At 44.3% G+C, this 17,580-nt stretch overlaps 1 protein-coding gene across 3 annotated transcripts in view; it reads left to right on the top strand.

The window, feature by feature from the left end:
- Nucleotides 1-17,580, top strand: part of LOC121530679 (netrin receptor UNC5D-like) — a 302,006-nt gene that overhangs the window by 225,252 nt on the left and 59,174 nt on the right. For all 3 annotated transcript variants that reach the window (XM_041835831.2, XM_041835832.2, XM_041835830.2), the window contains exons 5-6: nucleotides 4,537-4,717; nucleotides 7,092-7,259. In XM_041835831.2, coding sequence (XP_041691765.1) covers nucleotides 4,537-4,717; nucleotides 7,092-7,259 — 349 coding nt within the window. The remainder of the gene's footprint in view (nucleotides 1-4,536; nucleotides 4,718-7,091; nucleotides 7,260-17,580) is intronic.

Genomic DNA, 17,580 nt, shown 5'->3' with positions numbered 1-17,580 from the left:
TCACAGTCGCCATTTCAATTAATCCCAAAGGTGTTTGATGGGGTTGAGGTCGCGGCACTGTGCAGGCCAGTCAAGTTCTTCCACACCGATCTCAACAAACCGTTTCTGTATGGACCTCGCTTTGTGCATGGGGGCATTGTCATGCTGAAACAGGAAAGGGCCTTTGACGAACTGACTTGTTTATAAGGTGGCATCCTATGAGGGTGCCACGTTGAAAGTTACTGAGCTCTTCAGTAAAGCCATTCTACTGCCAATGTTTGTCTATGGAGATTGCATGGCTGTGTGCTCGATTTTTATACACCTGTCAGCAACGGGTGTGGCTGAAATAGCCGAATCCACTAATTTGAAGGGGTGTCCACATTCCCCTATCTTTTTTTTATTAGCCTCTTGTGTAGCAAACCCATTAGCGGTGGAGATAGCTCTGACACAGCCCTCCGCTCCCCTGTCTGTATGTATACATGCAAAGTTCAAAGCCTTTGGTTTGGCTCAATCTGTGTGTGTGTGCAGGTGCGTCTTCGTGCATGTGTGTGTACATCTCTGTTCGTACACCTCAGGGTGGATTACTAACACACTTGACGTTGGCTACTGACTCAGTGTTCAGTGGGGCTCCATGGCATCAACCAGTCCCTGGGTCTTGTCTGTTAGTTGTTTAATCCATGTAATTGTCTTGATGAGATACACAGGAATGAAAAAAGTTATCCCACCCACACTGTCACAGGCTCCACAACGTGCATCTATAGGCCTTCCATGGCTCCTCAGCACAGCTGGCTGAAGGGGAGCACTACTAACTGTTTGCGCCCCAGATGGCACCGTATTGCCTATGTAGTGCACTACTTTTGACTATGCCATAGGACTCTGGTCAAAAGCAGTGCACCATATAGGAAATATGGTGCCGTTTGGACGCAACCTGTGATTCGCTCAGAGAATCAGCCATGACACGATGTGTCAGCATATCTATGCTTTTACCTGTTGCAGCTACAGTAGAGTAGGAAAGGACAAAGACAGCCATACAGTAGAGTAGGAAGGGACAAAGACAGCCATACAGTAGAGTAGGAAGGGACAAAGACAGCCATACAGTAGAGTAGGAAGGGACAAAGACAGCCATACAGTAGAGTAGGAAGGGACAAAGACAGCCATACAGTAGAGTAGGAAGGGACAAAGACAGCCATACAGTAGAGTAGGAAGGGACAAAGACAGCCATACAGTAGAGTAGGAAGGGACAAAGACAGCCATACAGTAGAGTAGGAAGGGACAAAGACAGCCATACAGTAGAGCTTCTGAATGTCACCCAGAAAAGAAAAGCTGCACACTCTCATGGCCCCAATGCAATACATTTAATATAACATTTCCACAGCTATGCTGCCGAGTGTCACCCAGCTATATGTCTCAGATTTTATTTGTATCTTTATTCGGCATGATGACAGCTGATCTACCTGGGGTCCAAACACATAACAAAAATACATTACAGACATAAGACTTTACTGTCACCCACCCACCCAGGTCTCAGTTTCCTCTCCGCTCCGCTCCAGGAGAGCAGACGTCCTCCCGGGTTCCCACAGACACACATGGCCTAGCCCTGGAACCCGGTTCTCTGTCAAGCCTGTGACACTGATGGCCGCCTCCTAATTGAAACAAATGTGCCAATTAGGCAATTCATCTCTCACATCCTCCGCCACCCACTTACAGGGCTAATTTGTATTTGTCCCCGTCACACTCATTCTTTTTTTTCTTCTCCTTCCGTTTCTGCCGGGTGGATCTATTCATCATTACCCTAAGGCTGTTAGCAGCGGCAGGCGACAGCCCGGGAATGTAGAGCAGGTCCTACAGCTCAGAGAGGGCCGGGCCGATTGGGCCACGCATTAATTGCCTCTTTCAACTCGCAAATTTCCCCTGATGAAATTGAAATAAATACATAAAGAGGGAAACACTCCTCTGCCACCGCCACTGCCGGCTCTCTTCCAGTGACAGATTGTTTTAATCATGAGACATTAGAGTCAATCCCCAGTCTTTTCCTCCCCTTATCTTCATACTTTAGTACATTAACTGCTTGCCTCTGATGCCATCTTGCTAAAGGGTATCTTTTAATTGCGCCTTGGAATCTGGAAACCATTGAAGGGGATTTCCAAGTCTTGTTTAAAGTGAAGGGAAACAAGGCTTTAGCTATTCCTAGTTCTCCTGTTTCTAGGTCATAAAGTATAGTACTCATTGACGTTAGATAGGTTGTACATCAGGGTAGATCTGCGGTGGAGAATACAATAGGCCTATCTATGAAATATGATTGTGTGTGTGTGTGTGTGTGTGTGTGTGTGTGTATAAATACAGTGGGGGAAAAAAGTATTTAGTCAGCCACCAATTGTGCAAGTTCTCCCACTTAAAGAGATGAGAGAAGCCTGTCATTTTCATCATAGGTACACGTCAACTATGACAGACAAAATGAGAAAAAAAAAATCCAGAAAATCACATTGTAGGATTTTTTAATGAATTTATTTGCAAATTATGGTGGAAAATAAGTATTTGGTGAATAACAAAAGTTTCTCAATACTTTGTTATATACGCTTTGTTGGCAATGACACAGGTCAAACGTTTTCTGTAAGTCTTCACAAGGTTTTCACACAATGTTGCTGTTATTTTGGCCCATTCCTCCATGCAGATCTCCTCTAGAGCAGTGATGTTTTGTGGCTGTCGCTGGGCAACACAGACTTTCAACTCCCCTCCAAAGATTTTCTATGGGGGTTGAGATCTGGAGACTGGCTAGGCCACTCCAGGACCTTGAAATGCTTCTTCGAAGCCACTCCTTCGTTGCCCCGGGCGGTGTGTTTGGGATCATTGTCATGCTTAAAGACCCAGCCACGTTTCATCTTCAATGCCCTTGCTGATGGAAGGAGGTTTTCACTCAAAATCTCACGATACATGGCCCCATTCATTCTTTCCTTTACACGGATCAGTCGTCCTGGTCCCTTTGCAGAAAAACAGCCCCAAAGCAGGATGTTTCCACCCCCATGCTTCACAGTAGGTATGGTGTTCTTTGGATGCAACTCAGCATTCTTTGTCCTCCAAACACGACGAGTTGAGTTTTTACCAAAAAGTTCTATTTTGGTTTCATCTGACCCAATCCTCTTCTGGATCATCCAACTGCACTCTAGCAAACTTCAGATGGGCCTGGACATGTACTGGCTTAAACAGGGGGACACGTCTGGCACTGCAGGATTTGAGTCCCTGGCGGCGTAGTGTGTTACTGATGGTAGGCTTTGTTACTTTGGTCCCAGCTCTCTGCAGGTCATTCACTAGGTCCCCCACGTGTGGTTCTGTGATTTTTGCTCACCGTTCTTGTGATCATTTTGACCCCACGGGGTGAGATCTTGCGTGGAGCCCCAGATCGAGAGAGATTATCAGTGGTCTTGTATGTCTTCCATTTCTTAATAATTGCTCCCACAGTTGATTTCTTCAAACCAAGCTGCTTACCTATTGCAGATTCAGTCTTCCCAGCCTGGTGAAGGTCTACAATTTTGTTTCTGGTGTCCTTTGACAGCTCTTTGGTCTTGGCCATAGTGGAGTTTGGAGTGTGACTGTTTGAGGTTGTGGACAGGTGTCTTTTATACTGATAACAAGTTCAAACAGGTGCCATTAATACAGGTAACGAGTGGAGGACAGAGGAGCCTCTTAAAGAATAAGTTACAGGTCTGTGAGAGCCAGAAATCTTGCTTGTTTGTAGGTGACCAAATACTTATTTTCCACCATAATTTGCAAATAAATTCATTAAAGATCCTACAATGTGATTTTCATGATTATTTTTTCTCATTTTGTCTGTCATAGTTGACGTGTACCTATGATGAAAATTACAGGCCTATCTCATCTTTTTAAGTGGGAGAACTTGCACAATTGGTGGCTGACTAAATACTTTTTTCCCCCACTGTATGTGCATTCAGTGCAATACACTGTGTGTAAATATTAGGAACACCTGCTCTTTCCATGATATAGACTGACCAGGTGAATCCAGTTACCTGTGTGTATCAAGAATGGTCCACCACCCAATGGACATCCAGCCAACTTGACACAACTGTGAGAAGCATGGGCCAGCATCCCTGTGGAATGCTTTTGACACCTTGTAGTCCATGTCCCGACGAATTGAGGCTGTTCTGAGGGCAAAAGGGGGTGCAACTCAATATTAGGAAGGTGTTCCTAATGTTTTGTACACTCAGTGTGTGCGCACGTTTTTGCAGTTTGAAAACACGGCATGTGTTTGCTATTTGAAAGCACCCTGTGAATCCATCAACCAGCCCTATTCCACCGCAGTGTGAATATAATTTGCAAAAGCAGCGATGCAGTTCCATATAACATGGTAGGAGCATTGGAGCAATAAAGTGTCACTAAGTTTGTAATTCATAATTCATTGTGTTGCTAGTAATTGGTTATGGTCCTCTGAACGGCTGCGGTCATGTGGTTGGGTGATCTGGTGTGGTTGTATGGCTCTCTCGCTAACTCTCTCTCTGTCTCCCTCTTCTCTATCTTTCTCTCTCTCTTCTCTCTCGTGGGCAGGTGGAGTGGCTGAAGAACGAGGAGCTGGTGAGCTCCCTGACTGATGACAACATTGACACCCGAGCTGACCACAATCTCATCATCAACGAGGCACGACTGTCCGACTCGGGAAACTACACGTGCCTGGCCAGTAACATCGTGGCCAAAAGACGCAGTTCCACAGCCACTGTGGTTGTTTTCGGTAAGGCCCCGGTCCCAACCCCAGCCACTAACTGACTGTGTTTGTCTGTTGTAGGGTTTATTTCCTGGACACAGATTAAGCCTAGTCCTAGATTAAGAAGATACTCCATCGAACATGCTTTTTAGTCTAGGACTGGACTGGGCTTAATCTGTGTCTGGGAAACCAGTTTGTGGTGTTAACATGGTTTCTCAGATCAATTTGAGTGTTTCATGCTCCCCACACAAGTGATTAAGAGACCCATCTCAGTGTTTTTGTTAAGAAAGCTGTTTCCCTTTATTTAGATAAATGTATTATTCAAAGAGTCAATTGACTGCCTCCCCTTTGAAATCAATGTGTATTTTATGAAAGGGAATAAGATACTGTGTCTTAATCTCATTTAAAGGAGTGTTGCTTATTAATTACGCATTTGCTAGAGGCCTTGGAGCAATGTGTCGGCTCACAAAATGTTGGAAAAAATTTTCATACACATCTCCACACATACAAATGACAGAGCAAACAAATCAGCCCAAAGGGGTTGACTACTCAGTAAAATAACCTCTTGTTCATTTGGATTTAAACTGCCCAACTATGTGAATGTGCCATGGCCTGTTTGAATGGATTAGTCTTACCAATTTTGTTCTTAGTTTTTTCTCCTTGATTCAAAGAGCTTTGACAATTGAAATGGCAATTAACGTAAGAGTAGTGCACATTTTCCACATTTGATGTACTGTACATAATATGCTCAAGCATCTAGTGATGTAACATCATGCAGCATTGCTAATCATTAATACCTCTAAACTGTTGTCTGTATAGTTAACTCTGTGGGAGATTTGATTAACTTAAAGGGCAAATCAGCTGTTGAAATAATAATAAAGTGTACGCCCCACCACTGTTTCAGTAAAAAGCTGAGGGATGGGGCTGGAGAAATGTAATCATTCTCAAATTCATAGACAGAGCTATGGATGCAAGGACTGATCATCCATGATATAAAAATTATAATTTTAACCACCGTGTTTTGAGGGTATTTAGGGTTTGTTTACATTTACTTTGTTTACAAACATTGGAGTAAAAGAAGCTTATATTTTCGGTTCAGATAGGGTACGACAGTTGAACTAAGCTCATGAGACATTTCTAAGTCATATTCTAAAAGAATCAATGGGTACATACACTACATGACCAAAAGTATGTGGACACCTGCTCGTCGAACATCTCATTCCAAAATCATGGACATTAATATGGAGTTGGTCCCCCCTATGCTGCTATAACAGCCTTCACTCTTCTGGGAAGGCTTTCCACTAGATGTTGGAACATTGCTGCAGGGACTTGCTTCCATTCAGCCACAAGCGCATTAGTGAGATCGGGCACTGATGTTGATCGATTAGGCCTGGCTTGCAGTCGGCTTTCCAATTAATCCCAAAGGTGTTCGATGGGGTAAAGGTCAGGGCTCTGTGTAGGCCAGTCAAGTTTTTCCACACTGATCTCGTCAAACTATTTCTGTATGGACCTCGCTTTGTGCACGGGGGCATTGTCATGCTGAAACAGGAAAGGGCCTTCTCCAAACTGTTGGCACAAAGTTGGAAGCACAGAATCATCTAGAATGTCATTGTATGCTGTAGCGTAAAGATTTCCCTTCACTGGAACAAAGGTGCTTAGCCCGAACCATGAAAAACCTCCCCAGACTTTACAGTTGGCACTATGCATTCGGGCAGGTAGCGTTCTCCTGGCATCCGCCAAACCCAGATCCGTCTGTCGGACTGCCAGATGGTGAAGCGTGATTCATCACAACAGAGATCCCGTTTCCACTGCTCCAGAGTCCAATGGCGGCGAGCTTTACACCACTCCAGCCAACGCTTGGCATTGCGTATGGTGATCTTAGGCTTGTGTGCGGCTTCTCGGCCATGGAAACCCATTTCATGAAGCTCCCGACGAACAGTTGCTTCCAGAGGCAGTTTGGAACTCGGTAGTGAGTGTTGCAACCGAGGACAGATGATTTTTACGTGCTAAGAGCTTCAGCACTCGGCGGTCCTGTTCTGTGAACTTGTGCTGCCTACCACTTCGCGGCGGAGCCGTTTTTGCTCCACTTCACAATTTTATACACCTGTCAGCAACGGGTGTGGCTGAAATAGCTGAATCCACTAATTTGAAGGGGTGTCCACATACTTATGTGTATATATAGTGTATCATTAATTTGTGTCAGAAAATGGATGTAGCAACTGCTGATTGCCCCTTTAAATAAAGTTTCCCTCTCTTTATCACCCTCTCTCCCTAACTAACCCCCCTCTCTCCCTAACTAACCCCCCTCTCTCCCTAACTCACTCCCCTCTCTCCCTAACTAACCCCCATATCTCCCTAACTCACCCCCATATCTCTCTCACCCACATCTATCTCTCTGTAGTGAACGGTGGTTGGTCGCTGTGGACAGAGTGGTCTCCCTGTAACGTTCCCTGTGGTCGGGGCGTCCAGAAACGCTCCCGTACCTGTACCAACCCGGCCCCACTTAACGGAGGGGCTTTCTGCGAGGGCATGTCTGTGCAGAAGATCACCTGTAATGCCCTCTGTCCAAGTAAGCTCCACTGCCTCATGAAGTACTGTAGAGCTGGTGATTACTTAGCCTTGTTCGACCATCATGATCTTGCGAGATCACATTCAGTTTCTCTACTCGCAGAGGTTTGTAGGTTTCACCAGGCAAGAATAGACTGGCATCTTCTGGGAATGTCTCCAAGGGCAAAGCCATTTGACTTACAAGGACATACAGGTAGTGTCGTCAACTTTATGATTTGATGAATGTAGTAGGATGGTGTGCCATGCCGGCATCTAGGTGCAGAGTCAACATGCAAATACAACATCTGGCTATGCAAGACTATAAACACTTTATTATATTGTGTGTGAGTCCTCTAGTCTTTATAGTTTGTGTACAGGCTGAAACTTGGCCGCAAGTGGATCTTCCAGCAAGACGATAACCCCAATGGTTAATTGACCACAAAATCAACATTTTGCAATGGCCATCTCAGTCTCTGGACTTGAACCCCATTAAAAACCTGTGGTTTGAATTGAAGAGGGCAGTCCATAAGCGCAGACAAAGGATTTTAAAGATATGGAAATATTCTGAATGGAGGAATGGTCTAAGATCCCTCCCAATGTGTTCTCCAATCTCATAAAACATTTTAGAAAAGGGCTCAGTGTCGTTATCCTTGCAGGGGGAGGGTGCTGGAGTATTTTAATTTTTATTTAACCTTTATTTAACTAGGCAAGTCAGTTAAGAACAAATTCTTATTTACAATGACAGCTTACCAAAAGGCAAAAGGCCTCCTGCGGGGACGGGGGCTGGGATTAAAAATCAAAATATAGGACAAAGCACACATCACGACAAGAGAGACACCACAACACTACATGCTAAATGACTAAAATGTAAAGAGAGACCTAAGACAACAACATAGCATGGTAGCAACACATGACAACACAGCATGGTAGCAACACCACATGACAACAACATGGTAGCAACCAACATGGCAGCAGCACAACATGGTAGCAGCACAAAACATGGTACAAACATTATTGGGCACAGACAACAGCACAAAGGCAGAGGTAGAGACAACAATACATCACGTGAAGCAGCCACAACTGTCGGTAAGAGTGTCCATGATTGAGTCTTTGAATGAAGAGATGGAGATAAAAATGTCCAGTTTGAGTGTTTCTTGCAGCTCGTTCCAGTCGCTAGCTGCAGCGAACTGAAAAGAGGAGCGACCCAGGGATGTGTGTGATTTGGGGACCTTTAACAGAATGTGACTGGCAGAACAGGTGTTGTATGTGGAGGATGAGGGCAGCAGTAGGTATCTCAGATAGGGGGGAGTGAGGCCTAAGAGAGTTTTATAAATAAGCATCAACCAGTGGGTCTTGCGACGGGTATACAGAGATGACCAGTTTACAGTGCAGTAATGTGTCCTATAAGGAGCATTGGTTCTTCTTACCAAACCACATGACCTTTGTTTTGGAGGTGTTCAGAACAAGGTTAAGGGCAGAGAAAGCTTGTTGGACACTAAGAAAGCCTTGTTGTAGAGTGATTAACACAACATCCGGGAAGGGGCCAAGTGAGTATGAGACTGTATCATCTGCATATATAGTGCCTTGCAAAAGTATTCATCCCCCTTGGCGTTTTTCCTATTTTGTTGCATTACAACCTGTAATTTAAATCGATTTTTATTTGGATTTCATGTAATGGATGTACACAAAATAGTCAACATTGGTGAAGTTAAATGAAAAATATAACTTGTTTAAAAAAATTCAAAAAAATAAATAATGGAAAAGTGGTGCGTGCATATGTATTCACCCCCTTTGCTATGAAGCCCCTAAATAAGATCTGGTGCAACCAATTACCTTCAGAAGTCACATAATTAGTTAAATAAAGTCCACCTGATCTCAGTGTATATATAGACCTGTTCTGAAAGGCCCTAGAGTCTGCAACACCACTAAGCAAGGGGCACCACCAAGCAAGCAGCACCATGAAGACCAAGGAGCTCTCCAAACAGGTAAGGGACAAAGTTGTAGAGAAGTACAGATCAGGGTTGGGTTATAAAAAAATATCAGAAACTTTGAACATCCCACGGAGCACCATTAAATCCATTATTAAAAAATGGAAAGAATATGGCACCACAACAAACCTGCCAAGAGAGGGCCGCCCACCAAAACTCACGGAACAGGCAAGGAGGGCATTAATCAGAGAGGCAACAAAGAGACCAAAGATAACCCTGAAGGAGCTGCAAAGCTCCACAGCAGAGATTGGAGTATCTGTCCATAGGACCACTTTAAGCCATACACTCCACAGAGCTGGGCTTTAGGGAAGAGTGGCCAGAAAAAGCCATTGCTTAGAGAATAAAATAAGCAAACACGTTTGGGGTTCGCCAAAAGGCATGTGGGAGACTCCTCAAACATATGGAAGAAGGTACTCTGGTCAGATGAGAAATTGCGCTTTTTCGCCATCAAGCAAAACGCTATGTCTGGTGCAAACCCAACACCTCTCATCACCGCCGAGAACACCATCCCCACAGTGAAGCATGGTGGTGGAAACTGGTCAGAATTGAAGGAATGATGGATGGTACTAAACACAGGGAAAGTCCTGAGTGAAACCTGTTTCAGTCTTCCAGAGATTTGAGACTGGATCGGAGGTTCACCTTCCAGCAGGACAATGACCCTAAGCATACTGCTAAAGCAACACTTGAGTAGTTTAAGTTTGAAACATCCAAAGCCCAGACCTCAATCCAATTAGAGAATCTGTGGTATGATCCACACAGACATATCAGTGTGGATGACGGATCACCACCTCAAGCTGAACCTCGGCAAGATGGAGCTGCACTTCCTCCCGGGGAAGGACTGCCCGCTCCATGATCTCGCCATCATGGTTGACAACTCCGTTGTGTCCTCCTCCCAGAGTGCAAAGAATCTTGGCGTGACCCTGGACAACACCCTGTCGTTCTCCGCTAACATCAAAGCGGTGACCCGATCCTGTAGGTTCATGCTCTACAACATTCGCAGAGTACGACCCTACCTTACACAGGAAGCAGCACAGGTCCTAATCCAGGCACTTGTCATCTCCCGTCTGGATTACTGCAACTCGCTGTTGGCTGGGCTCCCTGCCTGTGCCATTAAACCCCTACAACTCATCCAGAACGCTGCAGCCTGTCTGGTGTTCAACCTTCCCAAGTTCTCTCATGTCACCCCGCTCCTCCGCACACTCCACTGGCTTCCAGTTGAAACCTGCATCTGCATACGGAGCTGTGAGGGGAACGGCACCTCCGTATCTTCAGGCTCTGATCAGTCCCTACACCCAAACGAGGGCATTGCGTTCATCCACCTCTGGCCTGCTGGCCCCCCTACCTCTGCGGAAGCACAGTTCCCGCTCAGCCCAGTCAAAACTGTTCGCTGCTCTGGCACCCCAATGGTGGAACAAGCTCCCTCACGACGCCAGGACAGCGGAGTCACTCACCACCTTCCGGAGACACTTGAGACCCCACCTCTTTAAGGAATACCTGGGATAGGATAAAAGTAATCATTTTACCCTCCCCCCTACCCCCCAATTAAAAAAAATAATAATAATAATAAATTATATATTGTAAAGTGGTTGTCCCACTGGCTATCATAAGGTGAATGCACCAATTTGTAAGTCGCTCTGGATAAGAGCGTCTGCTAAATCATGTAAATGTTTGACTTAAAGATTGCTGTACACCAGCGGAACCCATCCAACTTGAAGGAGCTGGAGCAGTTTTGACTTGATGAATGGTCAAACATCCCAGTGGCTAGATGTGCCAAGCTTATAGAGACATACCCCAAGATACTTGCAGTTGTAATTGCTGCAAAAGGTGGCTCTACAAAGTATTGACTTTTGGGGGGTGAATAGTTATGCACGCTCAAATGTTCTTTTTTTTGGTCATATTTCTTGTTTGTTTTACCCCAAAAAATATTTTACATCTTCAAAGTGGTAGGCATGTTGTGTAAATCAAATGATACAAAAAAATATATATATATTTTAATTCCAGGTTGTAAGGCAACAAAATAGGAAAAATGCCAAGGGGGGTGAATACTTTCGCAAGCCACTGTAAATGGATGAGAGGGCTTCCTACTGCCTGAGCTACAGTGAGGGAAAAAAGTATTTGATCCCCTGCTGATTTTGTACATTTGCCCACTGACAAATAAATGATCAGTCTATAATTTTAATGGTAGGTTAATTTGAACAGTGAGAGACAGAATAACAACAACAAAATCCAGAAAAACGCATGTCAAAAATGTTATAAGTTGATTTGCATTTTAATGAGGGAAATAAGTATTTGACCCCCTCTCAATCAGAAAGATTTCTGGTATCCCAGGTGTCTTTTTACAGGGAACGAGCTGAGATTAGGAGCACACTCTTAAAGGGAGTGCTCCTAATCTCAGTTTGTTACCTGTATAAAAGACACCTGTCCACAGAAGCAATCAATCAATTAGATTCCAAACTCTCCACCATGGCCAAGACCAAAGAGCTCTCCAAGGATGTCAGGGACAAGATTGTAGACCTACACAAGGCTGGAATGGGCTACAAGACCATCGCCAAGCAGCTTGGTGAGAAGGTAACAACAGTTGGTGCGATTATTCGCACCTCACTAACTTTAAGCGTCAGTTGTCAGAGCAGCTTACCAATCACTGCACCTGTACACAGCCATTCTGAAATTATCCCACCCAACTACCTCATCCCCATATTGGTATTTATTTTGCTAATTTGCACCCCAGTATCTCTATTTGCACATCATCTTTTGCACATGTATCATTCCAGTGTTAATACGTAATTGTAACTATTTTGCACTATGGCCTATTTATTGCCTTACCTCCATAACTTACTATATTCGCACACACTGTATACAGTGGGGGAAAAAAGTATTTAGTCAGCCACCAATTGTGCAAGTTCTCCCACTTAAAAAGATGAGAGAGGCCTGTAATTTTCATCATAGTTACACGTCAACTATGACAGACAAAATGAGGAAACAAAATCCAGAAAATCACATTGTAGGATTTTTTATGAATTTATTTGCAAATTATGGTGGAAAATAAGTATTTGGTCACCTACAAACAAGCAAGATTTCTGGCTCTCACAGACCTGTAACTTACATTTACATTTTAGTCATTTAGCAGACGCTCTTATCTAGAGCGACTTACAGTTAGTGAATACATTTTTTATTTATTTATACTGGCCCCCCGTGGGAATCGAACCCACAACCCTGGCGTTGCAAACGCCATGCTCTATCAACTGAGCTACATCCCTGCCGGCCATTCCCTCCCCTACCCTGGACGACGCTGGGCCAATTGTGCGCCGCCCATGAGTCTCCCGGTCGCGGCCGGCTGCGACAGAGCCTGGATTCGAACCAGGATCTCTAGTGGCACAGTTAGCACTGCGAAGCAGTGCCTTAGACCACTGCGCCACTCAACTTCTTCTTTAAGAGGCTCCTCTGTCCTCCACTCGTTACCTGTATTAATGGCACCTGTTTGAACTTGTTATCAGTATAAAAGACACCTGTCCACAACCTCAAACAGTCACACTCCAAACTCCACTATGGCCAAGACCAAAGAGCTGTCAAAGGACACCAGAAACAAAATTGTAGACCTTCACCCGGCTGGGAAGACTGAATCTGCAATAGGTAAGCAGCTTGGTTTGAAGAAATCAACTGTGGGAGCAATTATTAAGAAATGGAAGACATACAAGACCACTGATAATCTCTCTCGATCTGGGGCTCCACGCAAGATCTCACCCCGTGGGGTCAAAATGATCACAAGAACGGTGAGCAAAAATCCCAGAACCACACGGGGGGACCTAGTGAATGACCTGCAGAGAGCTGGGACCAAAGTAACAAAGCCTACCATCAGTAACACACTACGCTGCCAGGGACTCAAATCCTGCAGTGCCAGACGTGTCCCCCTGTTTAAGCCAGTACATGTCCAGGCCCGTCTGAAGTTTGCTAGAGTGCATTTGGATGATCCAGAAGAGGATTGGGTCGGATGATGTTGTTGGCAATGACACAGGTCAAACGTTTTCTGTAAGTCTTCACAAGGTTTTCACACACTGTTGCTGGTATTTTGGCCCATTCCTCCATGCAGATCTCCTCTAGAGCAGTGATGTTTTGGGGCTGTCGCTGGGCAACACAGATTTTCAACTCCCTCCAAAGATTTTCTATGGGGTTGAGATCTGGAGACTGGCTAGGCCACTCAAGGACCTTGAAATGCTTCTTACGAAGCCACTCCTTCGTTGCCCGGGCGTTGTGTTTGGGATCATTGTCATGCTGAAAGACCCAGCAACGTTTAATCTTCAATGACCTTGCTGATGGAAGGAGGTTTTCACTCAAAATCTCACTATACATGGCCCCATTCATTCTTTCCTTTACACATATCAGTCGTCCTGGTCCCTTTGCAGAAAAACAGCCCCAAAGCATGATGTTTCCACCCCCATGCTTCACATTAGGTATGGTGTTCTTTGGATGCAACTCAGCATTCTTTGTCCTCCAAACACGACGGGTTGAGTTTTTACCAAAAAGTTCTATTTTGGTTTCATCTGACCATATGACATTCTCCCAATCCTCTTCTGGATCATCCAAATGCACTCTAGCAAACTTCAGACGGGCCTGGACATGTACTGGCTTAAGCAGGGGGACACGTCTGGCACTGCAGGATTTGAGTCCCTGGCAGCGTAGTGTGTTACTGATGGTAGGCTTTGTTACTTTGGTCCCAGCTCTCTGCAGGTCATTCACTACGTCCCCCCATGTGGTTCTGGGATTTTTGCTCACCGTTCTTGTGATCATTTTGACCCCACGGGGTGAGATCTTGCGTGGAGCCCCAGATCGAGAGAGATTATCAGTGGTCTTGTATGTCTTCCATTTCTTAATAATTGCTCCCACAGTTGATTTCTTCAAACCAAGCTGCTTATCTATAGCAGATTCAGTCTTCCCAGCCTGGTGCAGGTCTACAATTTTGTTTCTGGTGTCCTTTGACAGCTCTTTGGTCTTGGCCATAGTGGAGTTTGGAGTGTGACTGTTTGAGGTTGTGGACAGGTGTCTTTTATACTGATAATAAGTTCAAACAGGTGCCATTAATACAGGTAACGAGTGGAGGACAGAGGAGCCTCTTAAAGAAGAAGTTACAGGTCTGTGAGAGCCAGAAATCCTGCTTGTTTGTAGTTGACCAAATACTTATTTTCCACCATAATTTGCAAATAAATTCATAAAAAATCCTACAATGTGATTTTCTGATTTTTTTTTCTCAATTTGTCTGTCATAGTTGACGTGTACCTATGATGAAAATTACAGGCCTCTCTCATCTTTTTAAGTGGGAGAACTTGCACAATTGGTGGCTGACTAAATACTTTTTTTCCCCACTGTATATATTTTCTGTTTGTATTTTTGACGTTGTTTTGTTTACCCCATATGTAACTCTGTGTTGTTTTTATCGCACTTCTTTGCTTTATCTTGGCCAGGTCGCAGTTGTAAATGAGAACTTGTTCTCAACTGGCTTACCTGGTTAAATAAAGGTGAAATAAAATAGAATAAATAAAAAATTATTCGCAAATGGAAGAAACACAAAATAACTGTCAATCTCCCTCTGCCTGGGGCTCCATGCAAGATCTCACCTCGTGGATTTGCAATGATCATGAGAACGGTGAGGAATCAGCCCAGAACTACACGGGAGGATCTTGTCAATGATCTCAAGGTAGCTGTGACCATAGTCACCAAGAAAACAATTGGTAACACACTATGCCGTGAAGGACTGAAATCCTGCAGCGCCTGCAAGGTCCCCCTGCTCAAGAAAGCACATATACAGGCCATCCTCACGAGAATTTTGTTATCTCAATGGTTGAAGTCAACTACTTCTTAAGTCTTTGAATAATTCTCAGAGGTTGTAAATCTCTAGTTTAAATAATGAATTAAACAAAGACCCCTTTCTGCAATGGTCAGCCTTTATTCCTGAGAGCGCTCTGTCCCAAAATGGACGCACCATCTTTTTATACACAAACGTCAGAGGAAAAATCCCACCTCGCTTTAGGCGGGCTGTATTTTTCCACTGTACACATCTTGTAAACTCACACCTGGGTTTAGCTCATGTGGTTATCGTCTGTTCTCCTGACCATCAGGTCACACATACACACCACACACACACACACATGCATGTTCTTATCATAGCCTACTCCTTGCTCGGGCAGGCTGCATTTTTTCTCTATTCCCATACATAGTTATCGCTGTTCTCACAATATTCTGCAAGCCTCTCACTCCCCTTCCCTGTGTGGGGACATCTGTTTTTTAAACTGGTCTCCTGTTATTGGTTTCAACGTTTTGCACTTCTGCTTGCCTAATTACAAGACACAAATACTCTGTTGCTGGGCAAATATGCATCTTATATAAGCACATTTGATTAACTCTCTAAGCTCTAGTCTACTAATAGTCATACATTATTAGTTTAACTGAGGGTGTGACATTTTAGTAATATCTTACTCACACATCTCTTTATCAATCCACCCTTTGACTAAATTGCACACACACATTTAAAATGCATTCTTATAAAATAACACACACAACAAGGCATACAACTCGTTTTGCATATAAAATGAATCACTCGTATGAATCACACAATAAGAATACAATTTGTCTTGCATGCTATCAAATTTTACTTCCAACCATAACTCTCCTTGTTAGGATTTTCACTATAACCTTCATTGAAAAGATAGCATACTGAACATAAAAAATTGTCTCATTCAATTCAGGTTAATCAGGATTGAAATCGTCTGCATCCTCCACCAGAGCGGGAGGCATGTAGCGTTCATTCCATTGGTCTGAGTCTGGAATGGGTCCATACCTCACCATCTGTTGGGTCACTGCTTTCTCCAGAGACCTGAACACAAGACCTCTCACACACGGGATTAGGCAACATCCACATAACACCAGCATGAACATTCCAGCCAAAGCTGCCCCACAACACAGTCGCTACAATAGTTTTCCATTTTCCAAACATGTTATCAAACCAACCGGTTAGTGAGTTATCAATACCAGAGTTCTCAGCCAGTTCGTTTGCCAGCGTGGTGAGTCCCGGAAGAGCCTTGGTCACTGACCCATCAGGTGCTGTATTATTGGGGATGAAAGTACAGCACATAGATCCAAACATAACACAAACCCCGCCCCTCTCAGCCAAAAGCATATCTTAAGCTATTCTATTCTGCCATGCCATTAAGCTAGTTGCCGCTGTCTGCTCAGCCAATCCCTTTATCGCATCACGAGTGTGGTTAATAAATCTCTGCTGGTTGTAGTAGATGTAATTTAAGACTTGACTCAAACCCAGCCCCGATCTGATTCCTAGCTTTGAATTATTCTGGAACCCCTCAAGGTACTCCTATCCCATCGATATACACTCTCTCATCAAAGAATCCCAGGAGGAGGTCTCGCTTTCTACTCTTTGATGTGAGTGAAAGGCATTACCAGCTGAGCTAACGCACAGGTTCCAGTCCAATTCGCATGGAACTTGGGCCACAGTCTGTTACCACCACACAACCACCAGATGTCAGCGCGGGCCTGATTTTGGTTCCTAAAATCCTCTGGCTGCAACAAAGAGGAGAGATTAGCCATGGTCTCTTTAGTTGTGACATTCTCTGTGTGGGAGCAGGAGCTAAGATGCCCTACCCTGTACCCTATCTTATATATCCTAGAAAAACAATAATAAGATTCCCCTGAGACTTCAAACGGAGGTAATCTAGGTCGGGGAGACTTCGTTACCGGGGGATACAGATAGTGCAAGTTAACACAAGACTCATTCACCACATTCCCAGGTGGCTTGAACAATTTAACCATGCAGGATAAACCTGATGGAGAGTTAAAGCCCGTCAAGGGGAACGGAGTAGTGGTTAACCTAGGTTTAGCTGTTCCACAGGCATAACAGTCCTCTTTGGATATAGTTCTTGCCGTATACTGTATCCATTCCAATCATAGGTTCGGATCCCGGAACCCAGTCTCCACGTCCACCATTTCTTTTAGGTCCTTGGTCTCCACTACCTGTATCATTTCCATCAAATTGAATGGTTCAATTCCCTGACCTTTAGAGGAATTCACTATTGTATTATCAGTGGTAAGGATGTATTGTGATTTGACCTGCTGCTCTTTTACCCATAAGGGCACTATGGTATCCACTCCATTTTGGTCAAACCCTACATACCATAGACAGAAATCCATCTGCTGTACCTTTTTTATGTTTATCCGTACTTTTAAACAATATTTCTGTCGTCTGGGGTTACACTCATGACTTGGGATATATTTCCCTGCCTTCACAACCGTCCATCTGGACCCATAACGGGTGTTCAAATTTACATACCCTGCACGCTCTGTATGAGCCAC

This window comes from Coregonus clupeaformis, chromosome 18 (genome assembly GCF_020615455.1).
Source record: "Coregonus clupeaformis isolate EN_2021a chromosome 18, ASM2061545v1, whole genome shotgun sequence".
Classification (NCBI taxonomy): Eukaryota; Metazoa; Chordata; class Actinopteri; order Salmoniformes; family Salmonidae; genus Coregonus; species Coregonus clupeaformis.
Note: the sequence above shows the minus strand (reverse complement) of the source record. Positions and strands in the feature narration are given on the sequence as shown.